Source organism: Aquila chrysaetos, chromosome 8, assembly GCF_900496995.4.
Source record: "Aquila chrysaetos chrysaetos chromosome 8, bAquChr1.4, whole genome shotgun sequence".
Taxonomy (NCBI): domain Eukaryota; kingdom Metazoa; phylum Chordata; class Aves; order Accipitriformes; family Accipitridae; genus Aquila; species Aquila chrysaetos.
In genome coordinates this window covers 37,231,794-37,256,565 of record NC_044011.1, presented here as the reverse complement: position 1 = coordinate 37,256,565, position 24,772 = coordinate 37,231,794, and the positions used below count along the sequence as shown (strand labels likewise).

General features: G+C 50.7%; 2 protein-coding genes and 1 long non-coding RNA gene across 3 annotated transcripts in view; 1 reads left to right on the top strand and 2 right to left on the bottom strand.

Moving 5' to 3' along the window:
• The window catches only part of ZC3H6 (zinc finger CCCH-type containing 6), a 29,559-nt gene extending 17,819 nt beyond the window's left edge, over positions 1-11,740 (bottom strand). The window contains 1 exon segment of the mRNA XM_030023148.2: positions 10,998-11,740. Coding sequence (XP_029879008.1) covers positions 10,998-11,089 — 92 coding nt within the window. The 5' untranslated portion in view covers positions 11,090-11,740.
• Positions 11,741-14,320: 2,580 nt separating this feature from the next.
• On the top strand, positions 14,321-15,951 carry LOC115344820. Its single transcript, XR_003924657.1, has 2 exons — positions 14,321-14,386; positions 14,478-15,951. It is a non-coding gene; the product is annotated as an uncharacterized LOC115344820 (long non-coding RNA).
• A 1,706-nt stretch (positions 15,952-17,657) lies between these two features.
• Positions 17,658-23,966, bottom strand: FBLN7 (fibulin 7). Its single transcript, XM_030023588.2, is given in 9 exon segments — positions 17,658-19,144; positions 19,305-19,381; positions 19,383-19,444; positions 20,409-20,546; positions 20,643-20,780; positions 20,880-21,005; positions 21,526-21,696; positions 22,266-22,425; positions 23,768-23,966. Coding segments are annotated over 9 exon segments (1,341 nt in total). The 5' UTR covers positions 23,864-23,966; the 3' UTR covers positions 17,658-18,771.
• Positions 23,967-24,772: the final 806 nt, after the last annotated feature.

Genomic DNA, 24,772 nt, shown 5'->3' with positions numbered 1-24,772 from the left:
GACAGAAACCAGACATCTGATGATGGCATTTTTCTAAGCTACCCAGGGTGGTCTTTTTTTTTTTTTTTAAATTTGTAACATTGCATTTGTAGGGGGTTGTTTCATACATCAATGAATACTGTAAATGGAACAATACGCATGTGAACCTAACTTCTGCATATGAATGTGGCTGTCTCAAAAGTCTTCAAAATGGAGTAGCACCAAAAGATGACTAAAACAAAATAAATACTAACACAAAATGTAACACTTTAAGTGCTTGTAGACTAAGTAACAGAAGGGCTTGTGCTTATCTCCATCAGTAGGGAAAAACAGTTTCTATGATTATGTAAGACTTTAAATAAAGTTTTGTCTGCTGACCCAAACAATAACAACCCTGAAGATACTTTGCCATGAAAGAAACATTTTGACAAAACACCAGCTACCCTGTTTCTCATCCCTATTTCAGAGGTGCTGCTGAAACAATCTCAACTCCCCTCCTACAATTTGGTATTTGCTGGGTTTTGGTTGTGGAAGAATTTACTGCTTTTAAACATTTACAATTGGCTCTATATAATTATTTCTACATTACCACTGCTTCAGGAATTCAGCCTTTGCAGGCATCATGGAACTCAAGTCCTGAATTTTGACATGGAGATTCCTTGAAAATGCCATCAGTCCTATAGTGTCTGAAACCCTCACTCTACAAACATACCAGATTCAGCAGATGGTGGGGGGAGCAAGGGGAGAAGCCTGTAGATACCAGAAAACTATATTAAAAACAAACAAAACAAAACAAAACAAAACAAAACAAAAAAAAACCAAAACACAAAACTAAAACAAGACCAAAGTAGTGCTGGGGGCAGTACAAGGTATCAGGACAGAAGTACTAATTAGGCAATATTAAGTTGCCTTACAATTTGTCCACCTCAGTCCAGTACTCACAATGTATTAGCTAACCTGATGATCAACTCTGTCTCCTTCAAGGGACTGCGAATAGTAGGAAGGGGGAAGAACTCACCAGGAAGCAAAAGACCTGAGTCTCCACAGGAAAAAAACAGTGGTTAAGAAATTAGAAGCAACCCAAAGTTCTGACTTTTTATAAGAGGAGTAAATGGATATGCCAGGGAGAAGAAAAGGGGAGAAGACATGACTGCTGTATTGTCACCTCATATGTCCTGGAACTTCTTAGAACTAAATGCTCTTAGCAATCACAATGCAAAAAGTCAGGGGGGGGAGAACAAAAAAACCCAAAACCACCACCAAGATATGATTACAGATCACTAACCAGCCAAAAAAATGGGGAAAAAAACCCCAAACCACATTCAGATTATCGACTTGCATAAACGCTTTGGAGAAAAACTAAGAAAATCCATCAATTTCAAGGTACCACCTCTTCACCTTTAATTCTCAACTATTGGCGGAATCCTACAGCATATCTACAGCAACTGCAACACTTCCCCATCACCTTGTGGCAGCCCACTGCAACCACGTAAAGACCAGTTATATACATCAAGTCTCATGAAGATGCTTTGCTGTATTACATGATCAAGAAGGGGACTCAACATTTCTAAGCAATGCACAAGAGTAGCTAGTCTATCTAGTGATTGAAAAAAGTACTCTGGAATATGGGAGAAAATAATCTTCTAGACAAGTATTGAAGATAGTTCTGTTTTGCTAAGTAACTGGACTGGAAAGAAGGAAAGTTTATAAGAAGCTTTCAAATGTCAAAGTATTAAAAAGTGGGCATAAAAAGACAGATTTAATCTGAATAAAAGATTCTGCTACAGAAGGTGTCATTTAAAGACCATCATTAATATTGATGGGCAGTAAAAGACAGTTCATGGCAGGTAGTGAGTGAACTTGCAGGACTTGCTGCCAGAGGCAGTTGCTGAAGCGGACAGCAGCAGCCACAGAAAGGGACAGGACAAATTCACAGCAAACAGGCCCATTAGAGGCATGGCTCTTCCCTCGAACACACTGAATACAACCACGGGTGCCAGGAAAACAAACAGGAACTTAGAAGGAAGGTAAGAAAAACTGCTCAACTGCTATGTCTTCAGTTTAGCTACACTGCAAATGCAATCGTCACTGGTTTGAATTATGGCCTTAAACATTTCTTGGACACATTTTGAAAAGGACATTATTTTTTAGTGCAAATATAAAACAACAGGAAGCCATGAAGCCAAAGTCAGCTTTTGAACAAGTAACGGAAAATAATAATAATAATAAAGGTATGCCCACTACCAAGTGGGCAGCAAAGGTGAAGTAGAGAGGCAGCTTCAGAACCCATTTTTATGTGATTGTCACAAGGTGCTCACGGAGATCTGCTCATACACAATCCTTACACTGCCTCGTGAAGAACATTAACACCAAGATACTCCCATACTTAAGAAGAGATAAAGGATCTTCAGAATAAGTACCCCAAGCATAACATAAATCCTGTCTTCAAACATCACAGTGTCCATTATAAATCCTGTCTTCAAATATCACAGTGTCCATTATCTCCAGCATTCCCTGACAAAGTCTAAGTACCTCATCTAATACCCCAAGAAAGCATTTGTCACATCTTTCCAGGAGATACTTGATTAATAAAGTGTGCCTAATGAAACTGAAATGCAAATATTTATGAACACCTGCAGCTATTAGAAAAAAACAATCTTTTGTATTTTGACAAAGTGAGCTAAACTCACTCTCTCAAGGATGTCTACTCAATTAAAATATCCTCTTAAGTAAAATGTCTACTGAAAATGCTCTTTTGGAAATAAGGTATTTGCCAGTTAACCAGTTCCTTTGGGAACTGCTGCCATACATCTATACTTCTGTGATGCATCCAGGACGCAAATAACATTTTAGGTAAACCAACTGTGCAGAATCTCAGTAATACTATATTTTGGATTGCATTTCAAAGGTAAGACTACAAAAGTCCTCTAATCCCCAAATGCCTAAATTCTTTCCACAACATACTAGAATTTTCCAAGCATTGAACTTCAAGAATGTAAAAAAAAAAAAAAAAAAAAAAAGACTGGACAAATACGATTTGAAAAGATAATGGTCAAAAATTTATCATTTCTTGGAAATAATTTAATTATTCTTCAAAGAAAGTTTAAAGGACTTGGCTATAGCAAGCAGCTTTGGGAAGGGCTTTCAGTGATGTGAACCAAGACTACCTCCTTTTCCACTGTGAGTAACAGAAGTCAACAAACAGATGTAGTCTGGAAAAAACACAGCTAGCCGATGATTTTCTAGGAAATCGGTTCAAGTCTGAGGTTGCTTTCCCTTCGGCAGGTATCTACAGCACACAAATCACAACACCGATCTAACAAGAGAGGATGTGAACTTCTGGTTTGCAAAGTAAAGCTTCTTGCTTACAGAGTATCTTAGTATGCTTCTATTATTGCTGGAAATGCCTGACACACAAACCCCAAAATTTTCTTGATCTAGGAAAGCAAGGAAGTATAATCTTGTCTTTTTCAAGATTCACTTCTCTTTCAACTACCCTACCCCACAAAACAATACACCACAAAAACAACCTTCACTGAAATAATGCCAACAAGCTGTCGGGGGAACAGTTTATAATGCCTACACAATGCATACCTCGGGAGTCAAAAAGACAGCCTCTGTGCTGAAGGAACAAACATTGGCAATTTTTAACTTCTGCCATGTGTTATTTTCCTGGATTCTACACTTGTATTTGCAAAGGCTGAACTAAATCTGATGCGTCATCAGATTAACAGAAGTTAATCCCTGAACTGCTACAGTGCAAACCTGCAGTATAAAATTCTGGCACAGAAAAAAGCAGAAGAGGTTAACTTGCCTCTACCCAGAGATCTCAACTAGCATTACCAAGCCCTTCCCATCCTAGTGCATTTAAAGTCCTTCTGGAAGAGAAACAAAAGCATCTTCATTAAATACCCAGTTTAAATTGCTTAGAGGGGTTTGGCTACCGCTGCCTGACCTACTGGAACTCCTTCATAAAGAGCCCTGGATGACTTCAGTGATTAAAACAAGTTGCCATATGGTACTCCTATTTCCTCATAACCCATGGGACAGCAAATGCAATCTTGCAATCCAGAACACAGGAGATGCAAAATTCAGTAACATCACCTAGACTCCACGAGCTAAGCAAATCCTAACTAAACAAAAGGCAGTATACTGGCCGTGATTTTTCCTATCAGCCTGTGCACAAGGACTAGGTATGCACAAAAAAAATTTGGTTCATCCCCAAATGCGAGTGGAAGAACTAAAATCACCAATGGATCGCTCCCTCTTCCGCAATCTCCAGTTACTTGGAGCTTGACGGATATGTGAAAACAAAACCAGAAAGCATTTCCACTGTCCCAAGTGTATTTCTAGAGCATCTCCAAAATGGATTAGAAAGGCACAAAAACCAAGTTATCCTCCAGGGAGAATCAGTTTGGTGAAATCACTGCAAGAGCAGTTATGCAAATATTTGGTTAGCGAAAATAGAAATCCACACATAAAGTAACTCATCATTACTCTAGTGTCTACAGTTTAATTTCTAACATTCAAACTCGACTTTAACTTACCTTTCTTCCCTAGTCTGAGTCGTTTTTAAAAATAGCACTCTTTATGTTCAAAGAAGATTTACAACTCAAGCTCCTCAAGTCCAAGACACAAAAATGAGATGCATTTTCTCAGTACACTGACGATGATAGCTCTGAAATATTTAAGAAAACTAAGAGTTTTCCTTGTGGGACTGTTTTTCCAATCAACAGAAGTACTTAGCATACTTGCAGACAGAGCAGGTGCTACACGAGAACCATACTTCTGTATGGTTTAAGAACTAACACGAACAAAATCATACAACCAAAATGTGAATCTCTGTCATCAAACACAATTTTCTGTTAAGTCCATTTTTGGTAGGTTTGATTCACAGCTGAGGAAAGGTCTCATTTAAAAATAATTACATTTTGTTTTACAATATGACGCTTTTGACTTTACTTATTAGAATAAGCCTTAAAGAGAATAGTGATAGCTGAGACTTTCCGACAGCATTACCAAGACTAGAAAAAGTATATAGTAGATAAAGGCCGCAAACAACTCCCTTTTACTTCTTGTAGACATACAGAAGGACACAGTAGAAAGAATGCAAACATTATACATCAGCAGATCTCTAACGCATTGAGTAATAAATTACTTTTTTAAGAAGCTACTAATTTCTGGTCATGACTGAATATTACTGTCCAAAAAGAAAAGAAAATCTACTTCTTCCTAAGGTGAGTGCATTGTTAAACCTTAACCTCTTTCTTCTGCGATTAGTTCCAGAAGAGACAGCTTATCAGAAACCATCCAGGATGTCTAAAAATTCATATTCTCATATAGAAACAGTATGTTAACAGCCCTTAATTTACAGGGGCTGATAACAGCATCATACACCCATTCTGCCGACCTCTGAATGTCTGTGATAAGGACATATAATGCTGGGGAGAGAGCTTAAACTGATGGGAAACTACCTGAGTGTTTTTGACACTGGTCAAGACTTACTTAGTGAAAAAGCCTTACACTCCTCCCACGTATTTCTTCTCCTTAATTTCCTTTGGGCATGTTTTCCTTAGTATCTCAAACTAGATTTCTCCCTCAACCCCTCTATCCTAGCTCCTCATACACTCCTGCTGCTTCAAATAACCCTCCTGCACGCATTTTCCACACTCAATGCATCTAGAAAAACATGCTGCTATGCAGCACTTGTGACTGCACAGACATACACGGCTATCACTTCTCATCATTACATCCTTACTTTCTGTCCTGTTCACTACCATGCAACGAACCCGCAAAACTCTCGCAGGTAACATTTTGTTTTATAAAATTATGAAGAGCAAAATAACTCAGGCCCAATTCAATGACAAGAAAATTACATGTCTAAGTAAGATCTTAGAGGGCTAAAATTAATGAAATGAGTTTGTCCTAGCACGCTCCTACACTAAAGAATTTATGAATTAATAAGGAAAATAACTACAAAACTAGAAGCTGTTGTTACAGTTAACACAACAAGCCAGTGTCCATCAAGAATCGGCACTGGCTTCTTTGACAATGTTATGCAGGTCACTTACAGCTGCCCATTAGTTTTGACCACTCTGCAAACATGAAGTTATTTTAACCTACAGCCAGGCAGGGAAACTGCACCATGAAAAGTTACAGACCAGACTGCTTGGGTTTTCTTAATCTCTGTTTTGCTTTCATCCCCAGGGCTGGTTGTAACAGATACTGTGTTCCCGTAAAATGGGGGAAGGAAGTGAGAAAGACAGCAGCAAGGCATGCCAAAAAATAGCTTCCTGCAGTGGCACTGGAGGCCAACAAGCAACTTTTGGAAAGCCCACCTTCTCACCCTGCTGCCTAACCATCTCCAGTCTCTGGAGTTTATTACTGTAGAAGAAATTACAGAAATTCACACAGACCACCTCCTCCATCTCCAGGAGGACGAGGAGGAGTAACAGCTATGTCAGCCAGCTGTGTTTTTGCCACTCCTGCAATGTTTGCTGGATGGCAAGCAAGCCCTGTTTGCCCACAGGGCATATTTGGGAGTGATTATCTCTTCACTTCCTAGTTCCCTAACGTCAAAGCAAGTTTTGAAATCATGCTCGAAAACAATAAATCACTACAAGGCTGCATTCAACGATCACAAACAACTTCAATTTAACATGAACACATTCTTTGGTGATTAACTATTACTGGGGAAAAAAAAATCTCTGAAAACAACTGTAAGTAAATGTTTTCAAACCAAACTATGTATATGTGGACCAAGGGCATTAAAGCACCAGGTAGAATAAAAGAGACACATTTAAGTTGTCAAGTTTCACTAAAGATGGATGGAAGCCTTGTGGCAAGGGAGACTGGGAGAGCAGTCAGGCTGGACAATAGCAGCTACAGATATGGGGAGATCTTTAGCCCTTCTGCTCCACAAATGCTTCCCTGACCTGTAATGCTATGGTGCTTCACGGAGCTGAGGAGCCACACGGATTGAGACAAGACACGGGCAAAGCTGCCTGCAATATAATGTTGGCTAAGCAGTAACGGAGAAAACGTACAACTGAGGTATATAATACAGATTTCAATTTGCTGTTACTCCTCTCAGTTACAACCCACCACTTGCTTTTTTTCCCTCTACTTGCCACCGGCTGTAATTTAGCAGAGCAGGTCTCCATTACGGTGAACCAGACAGACCTGTTAGAGCAGCAGAGTGTAAATCATGCTCGCTGAGGACAGGAGTGCAAAACCGGTACATGGAAAGGGAGCAGGCAGTTCCTAAGACAGCTGGAAGAGGAAACTGGGAAAATAAAATAAAAACAAAGGGGTGGCTAGGTGGAGTCTCTATTCACCTGGCTCATCTGGACATACACCAGGCATACATAGCTGGTGAAGGAGAGGCTTTGGAAGAGCAGCACCACAGCTAGAGGCGGGCAGACTCGCGCAATCAAACACTTCAGCTATGCTTCGTAAAACTCCAATCAGTTTATCTTGAATAAGAAAGTGACTGTACCAACTTCATTTTTAAATGTAAAAATTGTATCAAATACATAATGGACAAGTGTACAATGAGGATTAGCATGGTTCTTGGGAAAAGGAACCTGAAATGCAACAGACAAGCCCAGCTCTGAAGTGGCATTTCCAAACACCCTCTGCAAAAATCAGGACAATTTTCTACAGAAAGTTCACAGGCTGCTCAGGTGTCTGTCGGAGAGCTGTGTCTAATTGAATTTCCTTCATTGTACCATGAGCACATAAAAAGGGGCCTGATACTTACACTTGCAATGCAACTCGTAAGACCATGCTGGCTACAGAAGCATTACTTGCACCTCTGCGATCTGTGAGACAGCATCTCCATGTTCAGACCTATCATTAGGTCACTGCTATTTTTACAGCAGATAATGGTATAAGAAATCTCCAAGTCTGGAGATTAAATGACAGTAAAGGAGAGAGAGCCAACAGAAAGTATCAGTACCAACCTAACATTTTAGATTTTAAAAATAAATGAACTCCAAGTTATTTTCTAAAGCTCCTGGCAATTGTAAATCTGGCACCGATTTCAAATGCAGAACCAACTGTAGCAAACAAGCCCTTCTCATGCCTGCAGTATAGCTCACTATTAGTCAGAAAATCAAAGTCCACAGAAGTCTGCACGAGGACTGAATTCTTCTGTATTTGTCACAAGTGTTTAGTTCTTCTCTTAGGCATGTACATTCATCTATAGCATGATGTATAGATGGGACAATGTCTACAAAGTAGACTTTAAGAGAAGGAAGAGACAGGAAGCTCCCAGTCCTGCAGATGCTGGAACAGCAACCACAAACTATTGCAAGTAATCAGACCTTGCTGACCTCTGGAAGAGAGCAATAATTTGCACATTTACACACATCTGCGTATTTATTTGCTGTAACTGAGTTTGCCTGCACCCTGCCTCAGACTTCCTTCTTACCCTGTCAAAGATTACCTACATAACAAGCAATCCTTAAACCTAACCTTAGAGGAAAAACTTTAAAAGACACCTGCTATCTGTGTGTACAGAAAGTCTCAAATACTTCATCAAAGACAAAGTCTCCACGAGTTAACTAAAAATATTTAAAGAATGAAAAACCTTCCTCACTTAATCAGGTGCCCCATCTGTAAACCAAGAAAAAAAAGACTTTGGATTAAAACAATCTTCTGACTTGGAATTATTCAAAGTGTGGACAGACAAGGTTTTTTTACTATTTTCTACTGCTCAAAACCACTAACTAATTTCTTTATAATTCTACTAGATCAGCTCAAACTCAAGCTAACTAAACGTTAACAGAAATGCTATTAATTTATGCTGCACAAATTGATCTAATCTGTTGAAGGATTTCAGCAGCTTCCTAATATGAGCTGTACCTACAGTAAACTAGTCCTACTGAGCTACCAATGCAGTAAAAAATTGATTGCAAGATAAAACGTATTGAAACTAGACGTGTTACTTTTAAAATACCAAACTAGTATTACAGCAAGACTCCAACTCAAAGTAACTCAGAAGACAAGTGAATCAGGTACTTGCATCTTTTCTATAGACCTTACAACGGGCTCTTCAACTGACTGCATTGGAAACTGGACAAAACCAATTCAGTACTAAAAAATGTTCATAGTTAAAGCTGTGCTACCCTCCCCCCCCCCCCCAACCTTGGCAAGTCAACCATGTTTTCTGTGGATGGGAAAGACCCTGTTTCTCTTCAGGCCTTCCCAGTTACCATCTGGTAGCGAGATCTTTATAAACTTCAGAAAGTTAAAATATTACATTTTGACAAGATTACATGTGCACACCTAATATAATAGACTTATATTTGGGTTTTGGTTTTTTTTTAAACAATGTTCTAGGTGTATCAAGAATACACTTTGCTATATGCGTCTTAGATCAGAGGGGAGCAGAAGTTTTCTAAAAGTCTTGTTTACAAAAAAGTATTATTTAACAGGTAAATGTGTTTATTGTTAGAGTCTTCTGCTCTTCTGAAATTAAAACATTATAAGGCAACGTTTATAAATTAACCTATATTAAAAGTACATTAGACTATTAGGTAGTACTTATTTATTCTATTGCGTAATTTGCCAGTGTAACAACAGGCATACTGGTAACAACAGCTGATTAGAGGAACTCTACTTGTCAACATTGCATGAGTAACTCCAAGTTAAAAAAACTATGCTTCCAGCAGAACAGTGGGTAACTTGGGCTTGTCCTCAAGGAGGACTTTAAAACACGAAGTACTTTCAATCCCTGAAACAGTAAAAAGTCACAGACTTACTAACTCCAGGAACTCTAGAACACTTTGCCTGCTACTGCTGCACAGTTTTAATACGCAGTTATGCCCTATCTTCAGCAATCCCAGTGGATTACTAGTTTGCTTTTTACACAGCACTCTTTTTGGAACATACAGCATGACACAACTTAACATTGTTTCACAATAAAAAGCAGGAAGGTGAAAACAAGAATCAGCAGCGCTGGGGTCTGCCCTGAACCCGTCACTAAATCATAGTACAATCTCTGGACCAGTCAGTCAGCTTGTGCGGCCCTCCACTTCCCAATTTGTAACACAGAATTAGCGACTCTTTCTCCAGTGACGGAACGGTTACGTTCGCTCACAAGCCCTTTTTTTTTTTTTCCCCCCAGTCCTCTGAAGCAAGTACCAAGCACGGTTGTGGAGCTGTGTGAGGAGGTCAGACTGAAGCCCAGCTGTCGAAAACCAGCATTTTTAACTCCTGCAGTTGTGTCAGGAATGCTCTGGGTAGATGTAGACTGAAGGACTGGTAGCTGTCACCCTGGCATAGTATTTTTGGAACTAGTTAGGAAGGCCAGGGCTGCCTGGAGAAAGGATTTGAATTTCCAGCAGCTGCAGAAGAGAAAGGGAGGGAGGAACAGAGGTCCTTTCACCAGGAACAGGACTCTGGTTTTCTGCGCATGGGGATTGAGAGGTGGCAAAGATAACGTCAGTCAGACCTTAATCTGCATAAAAAAAGATCCAGTTAAATGTGTAAGGTGTAATCTGGCAAGAAAATGACATTAAAATATGGATCTAGTGAGAGATTCTTGTATAAACAAAAACAACCAAAAAAAAAAAAAACAAACCCAAACCCAACTCAAAGCACCCTTTCCTACCTGACTAGCAGCGCCAGGGCAAGGGAGAAAAAGAACAATGGTGACATTCAACAGACACCCGCTGGAAAGTGCAATTTATGGAAAGAAATGGAAAACAGTCCCCCTTCCCAGCCAGAATAAATAAATGAAGATGTAAAACGCATGCATTCCAGAAAATAAAACCCTACTAATAATGCACTTCTAACCCAGTGACACCCCCCCCCCCCCCTCCTTGCATTCCCCCCCCCCCAGTCCTCACCCCGGTCTTCCAGCCTGAAGGTGACCTGCCCCCACAAAAACATCGTTAACCCCCTAGGCACATTAACACACAGCATCATCATCATCATCATTATCAGCATCATCATCACCCCACTAGTATCACCATTATGAGAAGCGGAGAGAGAGAAGAATGTTACTCGACCTTTCGTCCCCTGCATGTTGCCTGTCAGAGTCGGGCATGTTTGGGTCAAGAACTGGGTTTGGGGGTTTGGAGAACAGGCTTTCAAAGGCCATTGTGCTGGCTGTGGTGTGGTGAGGAGGAGGGAGGTGGAGGAAGGCAGGACACTGCCGCTGCCCGTGGTGCGGAGGGAGGAGGAGGAGGTGGCGGCGGCGGCGGCGCGCACAGCCGCTCTGGGGGCGGCTCGGTGAGGAGGAGGGTCGGGTCCCTCAGTGAGGAGAGATGATGAAGGTTTCACTCACGGTTACTTAGTGAGACACTAACGGGCACTCAGTGCAGGGCGAGGCTGCACAGGCTGAGCCCGGCCGCCCCGCGCGGGCAGGAGGAGGAGGAGGCAGCAGCGGCGGCGGCTCGGAGGAGCAGGCCCGGGGCACAGGAGAACGAGAGGACACACACACGGGGGAAGGGAGGTGCTGGTGGCCGGAGATGGCTGCCCTAATTCTTCCTTACAAACATGGCGCCCGCTCGAGGCACTCTCACAAAATGGCGGCAGCGGCGGCGGCGGACGGCAGCGGCGGCAGAGGAGAACGGCGGCAGCGGCGGCAGCGACCCCCGGCGCTTGCCCCCCCAGCTCGCTCAGCGGCCGCGGACCCGCACAGCGCCCGCCGCCACCACTGCGTCTTCCGCGCCCGTCGGGGCCGCGATGGCGTCGCCTCGCGCTGGCCGCCGCCGCCGCCGCCGCCCGCGATCACGCTCCTCCTCCGCCGCCGCCACCCCGCCCCCCGCGCGCCGCCGTTGGCCGGCGGCCCCCCGCGTCACCGCGCCGCCCAGGCCGCCCATTGGCAGCGGCGCGCCGCCCGTCACGCCGCCGTGACGTCGCGCGAGGGCGGCGGGCTCCGCCCCTCCCCCCCGCCGCCCCGCGCGGGCGGCGTGCGCGCGCGCGCCCGACGGCGCGCACGCTGCCCGCGCGGGGCGGTGGGGGGGGGAGGCGCGAAGGGAGGCAAAGGGGCGGGGCCCCGCCTCGCCGCGTGCGGGCTGGCGTCACGTGCGCGCCCCGCCGGCCGTTATGGCGGCCGCTAATGGCGGACGTCGCCCGTTATGGCGCTTCCGGGCCGCTCCCTCCCTCCCTCCCCCCCCCTCATCGGGGGCGGGGGCGGCTTCCGCCCCGCGCCGCCTCGCGAGAGCCGAGCCCGGTGCCCGCCCCCCCCTGTTCCCCCCCCCCCCCCGGTGCTGCCGCTGTGGTAGCCCGCGGCTTACTCTGCCCTATCCGCCCCCCCCACCCCCGAGGGGGCCAGGCCTCCCGCCTGCCCGAGGGAGCGTCAGGCCGGGCCCCCAGGCCATTAATGAGTTCCGAGATGGACATTTCTAGTTAAAAACAATCGTTTCCCTCCCCAGCGCAGTTCTAAGACCCGTGGCCCTCGCAAGGGAAAGGCCCTCGGCCGGCACTTCCTTAGGCCGGGAGGCATTTCGACCCAGGGGCCTAGAAAAACGCGGACGTTGGCCCAGGCCAGTGATAAAACCAGTGCTTAGGGAGGGGGTGATCGGTCCGGGCTTGATTAAAAAAAAGGTATTAAAGAGGTGGAGAGGCAATAGCAGTAACCTATGCAAAAGCGTAACCAATTGAGGGAAGATTTAGCATCACTTCAATGACTCAATAAAAGGGAGGAAATTCAAAACTCATCAAGAAACCTTTAGTAGAGGTACAGAACAAAATGCTGGAGAGCCTTATTGAAGGCAATAACAGAAAAAAAAAAACCACCCAAACGTGCGATGTTTGTGTTGCTCATTCTACAAGAAGTTTAGCTTTGTGCCATAAGCACGGCAGGCCTGACCCGCGCCTTCGGCAGCTGTCGCTGGGTCACAGCCCATCGCAGGCTGGTGTTCCCCATCTTCTCTGTCATCCGGTAATGCAGGCGGCAGCTCTCTGCACGCGTTGGTTTGCATTTACAGTGAATTCCATCCTCTTACGCAGTACTGCGTCTCCCTGCTCGGTACCTTCACCTCAGGACGGTCTTGTCCAACTCAAATAAATAGCATCAGCTGCAAATGTTGTCACCTCGTTGCTCATCAGTTCTCCCATAAACTTTATGTGTCTGTTTACAACAACACTGGCATCAAGATGGAGACAGCCCACCTGCTAGACCCCCGCATGCTGAGAGCTGGCCTTTTATTACTACCCTGGTTTTGCTGACTCTCAGCAGTTCATAGTCCCCAGGAGAAGCTTGTTTGTTGTTCTCCAAGCATTTTAACGATTTTTTCTTTTAACATTGTCTTTTGAGGGACTTTGTCAAAACTTTCTGGAAAAATCCCAAGTAAGTTACATCAACTTATTTTCCTTTACAGGCTAGTCTCCCTGGCTTGCAGGGCTTTTCAGGACATATGACTCTCTTTTTCCAGTGCCAGCAATCCTAGCAAGAAATAAAAAAAATAAAATAAAATAAAAAGAACACCCACATCGGTTCCCATTTGGGAGGAATGTTTTTCCCCTTACACAGAGGCAAAGTGTGGCCTCGCATCCATGAGGAAAGAGCTGTCTCTCCCTGGTCTCACGCCAGGCTGGTACCGGAGCAAGATGCACAGGACAGGAGATGATAGCCAAGTTCAACCAGGGGTCCAGATCATCACACAAGTCCAAAGTCAAGCCAGGAAACCAACCTGAGCTAAAAACCAGTACCCCTGCAGCTCAGGGACTGAAGCAGGGCTCCAGGGAGCATGAGAGGGGTGTGGGTGGTGGCCTCAGGTGGGGCTGGTGAGGGCCATTAATGCTAATTAAGGCTAATTAGTCCCATCAGCAGGTGAGCATCTCAGTGGGGTGTGCAGCCCAGGAGGCAATGCCCACAGGGCTCAGCACCATCTCCCCAGGCAATGGGAAAAAAAAAATAAAAAAAAAAGCAGGGGGGATTTCAAGTTCAGAATAAAAGCCTGGCTCCTGCTTTTTTTGCAGTGCCTGCAGGTGCAAACATCCATTTTAAACAAAAATCTGTGGGCAGGAGCAGTGTGCAGCTGTTTGTTTAAATATCCCTACGTGTGTTTGTGTTGTCAGGGAAAAAGGTATGCTGCTGAGAAGCTCCTGAATGGCTCTTTTTTTTTTTTTGAAGTATAACTAAATTTGGCAATAGCAGCTATACAAATTCCCCTGTACGCACTCTCAGATATCGCAAATATACAGGGATCTGGAGTATGGTGTGGAGAGCGTAGCAACATACCTAGCAACCATAACAAATAAAAATGTTGTGGTTCAGCTCTTCATTAAAGCCTATAACAGGATTAATAAGTGTTTTGGCATGTGTGTTTGTGCTTTCGCTTCAACAAGGATTCGAACCGCAATACGAATCTGTGGGGTGGGAGGAGACACGGCAGCGCTGATGGATGTGCCGTGCACCAGGCGCAGACTTCTCAGGGATGCTAGCTAGGTAATAAAATTCAGATTTTAACCTGCGGTTGAAAATAACCTGATGTTCTCGTGTGTGTTAAAGAGATAATTAATCATTCTTTTGTTTGCAGGGATGTATCTCCTTAAACCGAAGGCAAAGAGAAGCACAGGGAAGCTCAGGACTTCGGATGCTCAGCAGGGAAAGGCCCATCAGGAATGCACTTTGGAAGCAGGAGGATGACTAGGAGGAGAAAACAGGACATGAAGCCGTGGTCACGTCCTCTCACCCCTGCCTGAGGTTGGGGCTTGTCTCCCCGCATGAGGTGAAGAGGAAAGGGAGTGCTTTCCCACGCAGACCTCGGAAATTCAAAGGTGCCGTATTTCTCTCCTGGCACCTCGGCGGGCACTGCGTTGCCTCCCTCCAAGGCCACCTCCTCACGAAGTCTTCAGCCTTTGCATCCTCACCTCCCAGCCATTTGGGGTGAGAGACTGTGGCTTTGGGGCTCGGGCAGTGCAGCCAACCCATCCCAGGGCACACAGAGCACATCTGGAGGCAGCTGCACCGGGGACCGCCTGCCTTCAGCCTGCGGAAGGGGAGCAGAGGCAAACCAGCTATTTTGGGGGCTCCAAAATATTATTATCCCAAAGAGAAGTTGTATTTACCAGGGCCAGAAGAGCCTCTCTCTGCACATTCCAGGCTCGGGAAGTCTGCAAGATCCCAGAGCGGCCGCTCTGGGAGGGGAAAAAAAATCTCCTTTAGTCAGCTCAAATGCTGGCCAGAGGTTTGCAGCCCAGTCCAGACACTGGAGAGCCGACCTTAAACGTTTCTGGGGCTGAAAGGGAGATCTGCAGCCAGCTAATGCTGGGAGAGACGGCTGAGCTTCCCAGCTCCAGTCCTGGCCCTCGAGGCGGGCGAGAAGCGGCTGGGAGGACGGGCATGGCTTCGCAAGCCCCGGCGGCATGCCAGCCCATCCCGGAGAGGGGAAACCAGTTCACCCTGGCCTCGGGAATTAGGAAAATGTTGTCAGTTCGGGGCTGTGCTGCGAGGAAAAGTCTCCAGTGCAAAGGTCCAAGCACCCGTCTCCAGCCTCGTTAGCCGGTTAAAGCATCAGATGGAAACTATGCTGCCCCGTCAGAAACTTATCCTCTTTCGGACTCCTGGTTTTTTGGCTCCCAGAGCCTGGCAAGGCGGCAGGAGGAGGGGGGGAAGTGTCGTCAGTGTAGGTGGTGAAACACATCATTCACCCCGTCAGAGGTACCGCAGCTAGGAATGGGTGATGGAGGCAGCAGAGGTAAGGCACCAGGAGCTGCTTCTGGCACGCCCCCAGCCTCCTTCTCTGCATCTCTTGGAGGAGCACATCCCCAAGCACAGGGATCTCTTTATCACCCCTAAAACACGGTAACAGCCTGTTGCAGAAGCACATCCAACCAGGCTGGGCAACCACAGCCGGGCAGACCCTGCTCCGGCAAACCACAGGCTCTGGGCTGCCTGCTCTGTAGCCTTCTTTCTCCTAACTTTGTTTTCTTTCCCCAAAGCTGTCCATCCATCTTCAGCTTTTCCTAAAAAATAAAACTAAATTAAATAAAATATTCTTTCTCATTTCAGCTCAGCTCCTTTCCTGTTACGGCTTTTGTCTTGCAGCAGCGATTTTCGGTGGCGTACGAGGACGCAGCCAGCAGCCCCCGCAGCGCTGCTCTCTTATCTAAGGCGCTAATTTAAAACACACGCCGAGCTGGGTTCATGGGGATAACTGCTCCCTTTCCTGGACAAAAAGCGACTTGGCCAGGGTCCGGGTAGCTCTGAGGAAAACCTCGTCGCCTGCTGCTCGGGGCATCCCGGCATGCAGGCGCACGGTGGAGCGGTCCAGCGGCATGTCCTGCCCATTCCCCGTCCTTCCTCTGACGATGCCCGCCATTGTCCTCCGATCGTAGCCCCGGCTGCGCGCTAAGCTGGCACGTGCAGGATTTCACCCTCAGCATCCCGGCATAGGGGGGAAGGTAAGGGTGGGTTTCCCCAGACATACCCCCCACGGATTCTCCATGTGTTTTTCTTCTCCCCGCTATCCTGGGACCCTTTGGGCTGCCTTTGGCAGAGTCCTGTACGTCTGCGGGTGCATCTGCCTCTACTTCTGCTTTTACGCCACGGAGCTTTAAAGGACATTTCCCGCCCCGGGCAGGCTTCATCTGTCCCTGTGCACGCTGAGGAAATAAAACCGGGCATGTCCCCTGCCATCCATATGGCAACCCAGTTTCTCTTGCAGCACAACCTCCTGCAGGGCCTTCCTAGGCCAGGTCCAAAAAGCTTTCTCCTTCCCCGTGCTGAGGCCAGCTGTGGGGTGACACCCCCTCCACACGATTAAAGGGGTGTCCTAAGCGGGATAGGTTGGTCCTCCTGCCTTGGGAGAGGAGAAGACGTCTCGGCCCCCTTTGAGGGACGCAGCACTGAGCCGCCCCACCAGCTGCTCCTTTCTCCTCTCCTGAGGGTCCTCCTGGGCTTTGTCTTCCCGCAGCTGGGGGGCTTTCCCTGCGGATCTCCACCACCCCACTAAAGGTGGGCAACCCCCAGGTCTGCTGCTCTGCAGGCACCTGCGCTCCCGCTTGGAGCCAGACCATCCCTCTCTACCACCACCCACTTTTGAAAGCAGCTACACTTTCAGAAAAGCACTTTATTTATTTTTTTTTTTTTTTTTTAAGCACTCAGGTGGAGGAGTGAGCCCGCTGGGTTTTCATCTCCCTCCCCCAGTGCAACCCTGGGATGCATTTCCCTGCCCAGCTCTGCCGTCCAGCCAGAGCGCTTGCCAACCCAAACATCCTCCATCTGCCGTGCCCGGGCTCCGGCAGCCCCGCACCGACAGCGGCGAGGAGCAAGCACTGAATGTCCCTCCTTGTTCTGCAGGGAGAGGTCCTGCCCCCCTCGTGAGGTCCCACGGAAAAGCCATAACCCCCCCAAAAAATCTGGGAGCTCCATCCCCGAAAGGATACGGCACAGATCGGTCTTTTCAAGTCTCTTCCCCTGGGGCACGGAGTGGGAAGGATTTTAGTGGGTGCAGCTCAGCCCCCCACTGGGACTCTGCCCTGCTGCCTTTTTTTGGGGGGGCAGCAGCAGGCTCCTCTTCCTTGAGGTCTCTGGAGGGTGCTCAGGGATAAGCTGCCCTGCTACCAGCCAGCCCCTTCCAAGCAAAATAAAAAAATAAAACTAATGGCGGCAGATTCTTGCCCCACAGACCCTGAGCCCCACCCGGACAGCTCCGGGTGAGCATCGCCCCCCCGGCCACACGTGCATCGGGTACTTTATTCTGCTCTGCACCCTCTCAGAGGCTATATCATCGTTTAATTGTACTAAAACCAGCATAATGGAGAAACATGCATAACGTCGGGGTTTTGTGGTTAACATGTACAAGCGCCGCACTGAGGAACAGGTACCGAGGGGGAATGATGCGAGACCGGGGAGGCGTGTGTCCCCCGCCCCGGCACGCATTACAGCCGAACCCCAGCTATTCCTGGAGCTGCTTACACACAGTGGGGTGGAGGCCGCGGCTGATTGAAAAAATGAGATATTCACCCCTCGAGCTCCCTCGACGTGAGCACCAAGCGCAGCCGAAGCCCCCCCCGAGGTCACGGTGGTGGGGCGGGGGGGGATGCACACACACAACCCAGTTCAGGAGGTTTAAGGAGCTGCTGCCCATGGGCTGAAGCATGGGATAGCCCCGGCCCATCGCCAGCGCTCATCTGCAGGGCACTGGGACTCCTCCTGCGCCCAGCAGCAATGTCCCACTTGCCAAGGAGGGCACCGAGAGCCAGCTGGGTCTTGTAGGGATGGATGTTCGTGGATTTTTTCCGGTGCCAGTCAATCCTGGGGGACTGAGACACCAGACCAGCCCCCTCCCTGTGGGCTGCCGTGCCTTTTCTCAGCATCCAAAGGGGAGCGGAGGCATGTTTTGATGGGGCTGGAGACAGTGCAAGCGGGGAGGAGAGCGGTAGCTGCTACGAGCCTCCCTCCTCCTGCATGCACCAGCTTAACTTATTTCCTAAAGAAAAAAAGGAATCAAAAAGGAAATAAGGGCTGTGGTTTCTATCCACTGTTTTCTGCGCTGCATAGGTGCCGAGGCTGCGGGACATCGTCCTTCTGGACCCTCGGGTGAGGACGATGCTCTGCTCCTGCGCCCCGGTGAGCGGGTAACCCCTGCACCTGATTTCTTTTGCACCTCATTTGCTTTTTTTTTTTCCCCACATAGGTGGGTGTAAAAGCCACCTGGGCAGAATAGTTAACGCAGAGCGGAGGATGGTTGGCTGGAGAGAGGCTTCGGTGTGGGATGTCACCTGGAGCTCCCATTAGACACTTGCCTCCGGGGCTAGCGCTTTTGGGTGCAGGATGCTGAGCAGGGACCATCGCCGTCAGGGAAGCCGCCCCGGCTGCCGCCTCCCCTAAAACTCATAGGCGGAGACGAAGACGGTGATTTTGGACACGTGCTTGGCCTGGAAGACACGGTCCAGGTACTCGGACATGTCCACGTCCACCTGGATGGTCTGGGGACCCTTGAGGCTCTGCACCAGGATGAGCTCCCCGGTCTGCCGGTCCGAGCGCTGCATCACGAAGTGGCCGCGGTTGTTGCCCCCCACGATGCCGAAACGCAGGCTGTCGGGTCCCGGCCGGCCGGGTGCCGCCGCCGTGGCCATGCGGAAGAGCGGGGTGGGCGTCAGCAGGTTGGAAGGCAAGGGAAGGTAGTGGAAGGAGATGGTTTTGGGTGCTTGGTGGCATGACCGGCTCTCCATCGGGCAGGGGTTGCGCTCGCACTGGCTGCAAAGGCAAAAGCCGGGGGGAGCTTTTCAGGGAGCCCCAGGGGTTCGTGTCCCCCACCTTGGTGGCACTGGATCCCGGTGTATGCCATGCACGTGGTTTTGGGACCCAGCACCCAAAAAACGAAGCAGGGACAGGTTTTATGCCGCGCCGCACTTACAAGGGTGATGTTTTGACGTAGGTGACGTTGCCGGCGGGCTGAGGGCACTGGGGGCTGACGCACTGGAAGCCCCCCCCCCGTGTTGATGCAGGTGGTCCCCCTCGTGCAGTTATCCTGGGACAGGGCACACTCATCGATGTCTGCAAAACAGGGGCAGGCAGCGGGTCAAGCTCACCAGAGACCTCAGACCGACCCCATTGAGGGGTTCCTTTTGGCAGAAAATAGGCAAAAGCGCTTTGAAGTGGTGATCAACAAAGTATGAGAGTATGGCTGAAAACACCTAAATCGCCTAAAATCCCATTCTGCGCCTGCTGTCCTCTCCCCACGCTCTGCCCTGGGCCAGCAAGGGTTAATGGCAGCACTCTCACAGCAGGAGGGCAGCTTATTTTCCTAACTTTCTGCTAAGCTGTTTGAAAACACCATCTCTCTCTATTTCCTAAACACCTATGTGGTGTTTACACTACACCACGAAGATACCTGGCAATAAAATCAGGAGCTCTGAACGCAGATCTTTGCTGGGAGCATTAGCAAGATGCTATGAAACATGCAGAAATCAGGGAGAAAAGGAGAAAGCATGAGTTTTCTCACCATGAACTGCAATAATCATCACTTCCTAGCCTCCAAAAATCCCTGTTTTTCAGGAGGAGACATCCATACAAGCAGTTCTGGCCACCCACCATCCCCACCAGCTGCCGTTTTGCTTTGCTCCCAACCCGCACCCCAACTCCCCCGGTTTTGGAGGAGAAGCTGCCAGCCTCCAAGCCAGCCCCTTGTCGCGTAATTCTTGGTTTTGAACGGTATTTGAGTTTCTTCTCAGGGATGCCCCGTTCACAGGGGACAGCTCCACCACCACAGCGGGGATCCCGTGCTCTTTTTCGGTGAGACGCAACCCCAAAGCACCGCGCCTGTTTGCCAGCACTTGAACCTCCATCATCTTCCTCCCCTCCACACCCAGCCCGGGAACCACCTCTCTGTGCAAACCCGCCGAGATTTTTGCATGCAGAGATGCTTGCAAACAAAGAGAAAAAAGGGGAAAAAAATAAAAAAGCAACTGTGCAAGTTGGGAAAAAGCGGTCAACCCGTGCCTTTCCAGCCCCCCCTCACCTTCGCAGCTCTTGCCGTCGCCCAGGAGGACGTACCCACCGGGGCAGGCGCAGCGGTAGGAGCCGGGGAGGTTGACGCAGGCGTGGGCGCAGAGCCGGGGACCCCCCTCCCGCTTGTACACCTCGCACTCGTTGAGGTCTGCGGAGAGACGAGGGGAGCGGGTGCACGGCCGAGACCCCGCAGCCCACCCCGCCGCCGCCATCGTCGTCGTGCCCCCCCCCCGGCGCGGCTCACCCTGGCAGAGGCCGTTGGCGGCCGTGCCACTCATATGGAAGCCGGGCTCGCAGCTGCAGTGCTGGGTCCGGTCGATCTGGGCACAGCGGGGCTGGCGGCTGAATGCCGGGTCATCCGTGACGCTCCAGGCGGGAGGAGCTGGGGGGGGACACCGCGGGATGGGGTTTGAAATGAGGTGGGGTGCCAAAATATGCCCGGAGGGCGGCGGGTCACCCACCTCAGCGGGGGGTCACCCACCCGTCTGCGCCTGGTACTGGCAGGTGGCTCCAGTCCACTGCTGGGGGCAGAGGCACTTGTACTGGTTCAGCCCCTCGAGGCACGTCCCGCCGTTCTGGCAGGGGCTGCTCGAGCACTCGCTGATCTCTGCAAAATAGCCACATTTTTAAATTTTATTTTATTTTATTTTATCTGGGAAGCAAGCCACCGGAGCACTGAGCCACTTTGCTACCCCGCGGCACATCACAACCATGTATTTTGCCAAACTCAGGCACCGGCTGTTTCCGATGCTGCGGCGCTGCCCCGGTGCAACGGTTTGCTCCAATGCAGGGAGCCATCGTAGCACTGATGCCTTTTCCCCTCATCTCTGCTGCTGAGCTGCAGGTGAGGCTCCAGCTGTAATTTCCAGCTTTCCTGGAGGATGAGAAACCCCAAATCACCGGCCGTGGGAGCCGCAGCATCCGTGGGATGTCGGCTAGCTGGGACTCAGGGACAGCCACAATACCTCCCCGTTTGGTGGACCCCAATCACCCCCCCATGTTTAAATAAAATCAAATCGCATCCCGCTCTTGCAGATGACATCCCTAGGCAGCCACGGGCACGAAGCAGCCCCAACAACCGCGGCCAGCTGCCCGGCAGCCCTGCCGTAGGCAGCCCAGAGCAGTACCTGCGCAGTGGGGCTCCTGCCCGGTCCAGCTGCCGTTGGCCTGGCACGTCCGCGTGCTGGAGCCCAGGAGCTGGAAGCCCGGGTCACAGGTGAAGTGAACCTCGTGCTCCACCAAATACTTGGTGCCAAACTTCCTCCCATCCACGGGGGCTTGCAGGGCAGGGCAGGAGGCTGGAAGAGCACGGCGGGGCCGGGGGGGGGGTGTCACTGTTCAGGCAGGTTCTTTGGGGGAGCACTGCCTTATCTTTCCTGTCCCCAACTCCACCTGACCCACGGTTCACTCAGTTCCTCCGAGCCCTCCTCTTTAACTGTTATTTTCCTCGAATATTGGCCTGCTGAGGTTCACCAGTAACATCCAGCCCCCCAGCGAAAGCCCAGCAGGGACGCTGGGGCTGAGCATCACTGGCAAAGGGTTTGGTGGCATTTTTGCCACCCCCCTCATGCTCCCAGCACAGGACTGTAGCTCTTTTGCCAGAGACGTGGTTTTCCAGCCCCCTCGCCTCCAGTGCTTTGCCAGGAGCTCTCTGCTTTGCAGCTAAGGGCTTTTGAGCTTCCCCACATCTTACCAGGCTGGAAAGGTGCTCGAATTCACAAGTACAAATTGCCAACATGGATACAGGTATCTCCATCTATGGAGATGCCCAAACCTCCACCCGTCACAGCCCCAAGCGTCCCGACCTGCCCACCCCAGTGTCCTCCGAGGCCATAAAAGCAACTGGTGGGACCCAGGGAGGACTCACCGGCCGGCGGCTCAGGGGCGGCTTTGGCCAGGGAGGCGTGCAAGGTGCTCAGCCGGCTCTTCATCACACGGAGGCCCTCGGCGAAGCGCGTCTCCTGCCCCTTCAGCAGTTGCTGCATCTGCCGGATGGCGGCCAGGAGCTGCTGCCTGCTGAGGCAGCTCTGCGGGGACGGGGCAGCTGCTCAGCGGGGGGACATCGCTCCAGCCCCCACGCTGCCATGCCACCTGGGACCCAACCTGCTGCACGCAGCCTGCCCCAGCCACGGAGGAGCAGGAGCTCTGCAGCATCAAAGGTCCCCTGAGATAGCCGATTTTATATTTTTTTACCCCATTGACCCAGACACAGGAGGTTTTTTAGCCTGTGCAAGAAGTCCTTAGCTCAGGCATGCTCTCCTACATCTAAATGGGTAACGCAGCGCTACAAGCAGGGCTGTAATCGCTTTGTTAGCCCTGGGAGAGATGCCATAACTCATGTTTCATCCTGCTGGAGCTAGAGCCCTGTCCCACTTCCACATTACAAAATAAGAGGAAAACAGCTGTCTTGTGAGTTCTGCCGGGGCCAGGAACACTGGTGGGACTCCTGCCTGCAAACCGATCGCTACCACGGGACTGACTCATGCAGGAGATGGGCATCGTTATTATAGGTTTCCTGTGGAATTGACTTCAAACTGAAGAAAAAGAGCAACGGCTGAGCAAAGCCAAGCCAGTTTTAGAGCTCAGAGATTTGCAGAGCCCATGGGGGAGAGAGCGCACAGGGTCTGGTCTGGGCGGCACGAGGCTGGGGGCAAACGAGCTCCAGGAAGGTGAGCAGAGCTGCTGGGCACTGGCCCACCTGGCCCAAGGGATTTCTTTCTCTCCCCGGCCACGCTGTGCAGGGGTGAAGTTATTCTCGTTTCCAAATAGCTACTGAGGGTTTACAAAGAAGAAAGAAAAGCCAGCTCCAAGCGGCGTGCTCTCTTCTGTTTCCCTCGGGGCAGTTTTGGGGGGTCACGGGCTGCCGGCAGGGATAAGCCAGTCTGTGCCTGCAGCTCTGGGGTGCCCTGCGCCGAGAGGAAGGCAGGCAAAAGCAAATAGATGCCTGGCATGTAGCTCGCTTTAATAAACAGCTCTTTGTTAGGGCCAGTTTTAACTTCAAGAGCCAGCGTGAGCTCCCCGCGGGATGCTGAACCGTAGCAAACCCCCGCTCTCCCATAAAACCGGGGGGATTCTTTGCTCCCGGTGTACTCGGTGGCGACTTCAGGTGTGGGGGAAGAAGGAAGAAAAGAGCCCAAAAGAAACCGGGCCCGGTTTAAGCCCTGCTTAAGCCCCCCCCCGCCCCAGTCCCCCAGCTTTGCCCACCTGTTTGCTGGGGCCAGGGCAGGAGCGCGGTCTGCACAGCCCGACGGCAAGGGCGGACAGACACCCAGCGCACCGGCCCTGGGGAAGGGGGGGAGGAAAGAGGAGACCTTGCCCCCCTCGAGAAACCTTTCCGAGGGGTTCCCCCCCAGCTCCCCCCCCCCTCACCTGGGGCGCCGGCGCCGCCGGGAGCAGCAGGAGCAGCAGCAGCAGCAGCGGCGGCAGCAGCAGCAGCAGCGGGAGGCGGCACCGCTCCCCCGGCATGGTCCGGCGGCCGGCGCGGCTTCTCGTCCGCCGAGGAAGGGCTCTCCCGGGCGCCGGCAGCCGCCTCTCCCCGCCCCGGCTGCGAGCGAGCGAACTCTCTCCCTCCCACGCCGCCCCCGCCCCACGCGTGGCCACGCTCCCCCGTGGAGCGGGACGCGGCTCTCGCCCCCCCAAGCCCCACGGCGGGGAGGACGGCGCTTCCCCCGCCCCGGAGAGCCGGGTCGTGTGTCGTGTGGCCCCCCTCCCGATCCCGCCCCGGGGCTTGCGGGGACCCCCCGCCCCGGCGCCGGCCTTTTCCGGGGGGGGGGGGGGTGATGCTGCGGGCACCCCGGCCGCCACCGCCGCATCCAGCCCCTTGGGACACCTCTCAGAGCTCTGCCCCCCTTCCAGCAGCCCCTAGGCTACGCGCATTACCACTCTGCACAGGCCCCACACAAAGCAAACGCTCAACACCCCCGGCACGATGCTCTCCTGCGGTGGGTTTTTTTTTTTGGGGGGGGGGGGGTGCAGAAAAGCTGTTTCTGCCGCTGCCGGAACGAGCGAGCACCGTGCAGAGGCACTCACCGCCAGCCCCCCGCTCCGCCTGGGCTGGGACCCCGTTCCCCAGCCCCGACACCTCCTTCCCCAGCCCCGACACCCCTCCCTCCCCAGCCCCGGGACCCCCGCAGGAGAGGCGAGAGGCGGCCGGGCGGTGCGCGGGGTCCCGGCTCCATCTGCTGGGCACGGCCGGGCTGCCGGTTGCTGTAGAGCAGCTCCTGCTATGGAAAGAGCAGAAATTGCCCCCCCCCCCCCCCCCAAAACGGAGAAGGGACAGCTGGGAAGGGTCAGGCCATGGCAGGGTGGTTTATCCCTGCCGGGACCCCCCTTACAGACTCTTGTTTCCCCATCGTTGCAGCAGGACCGATGGTT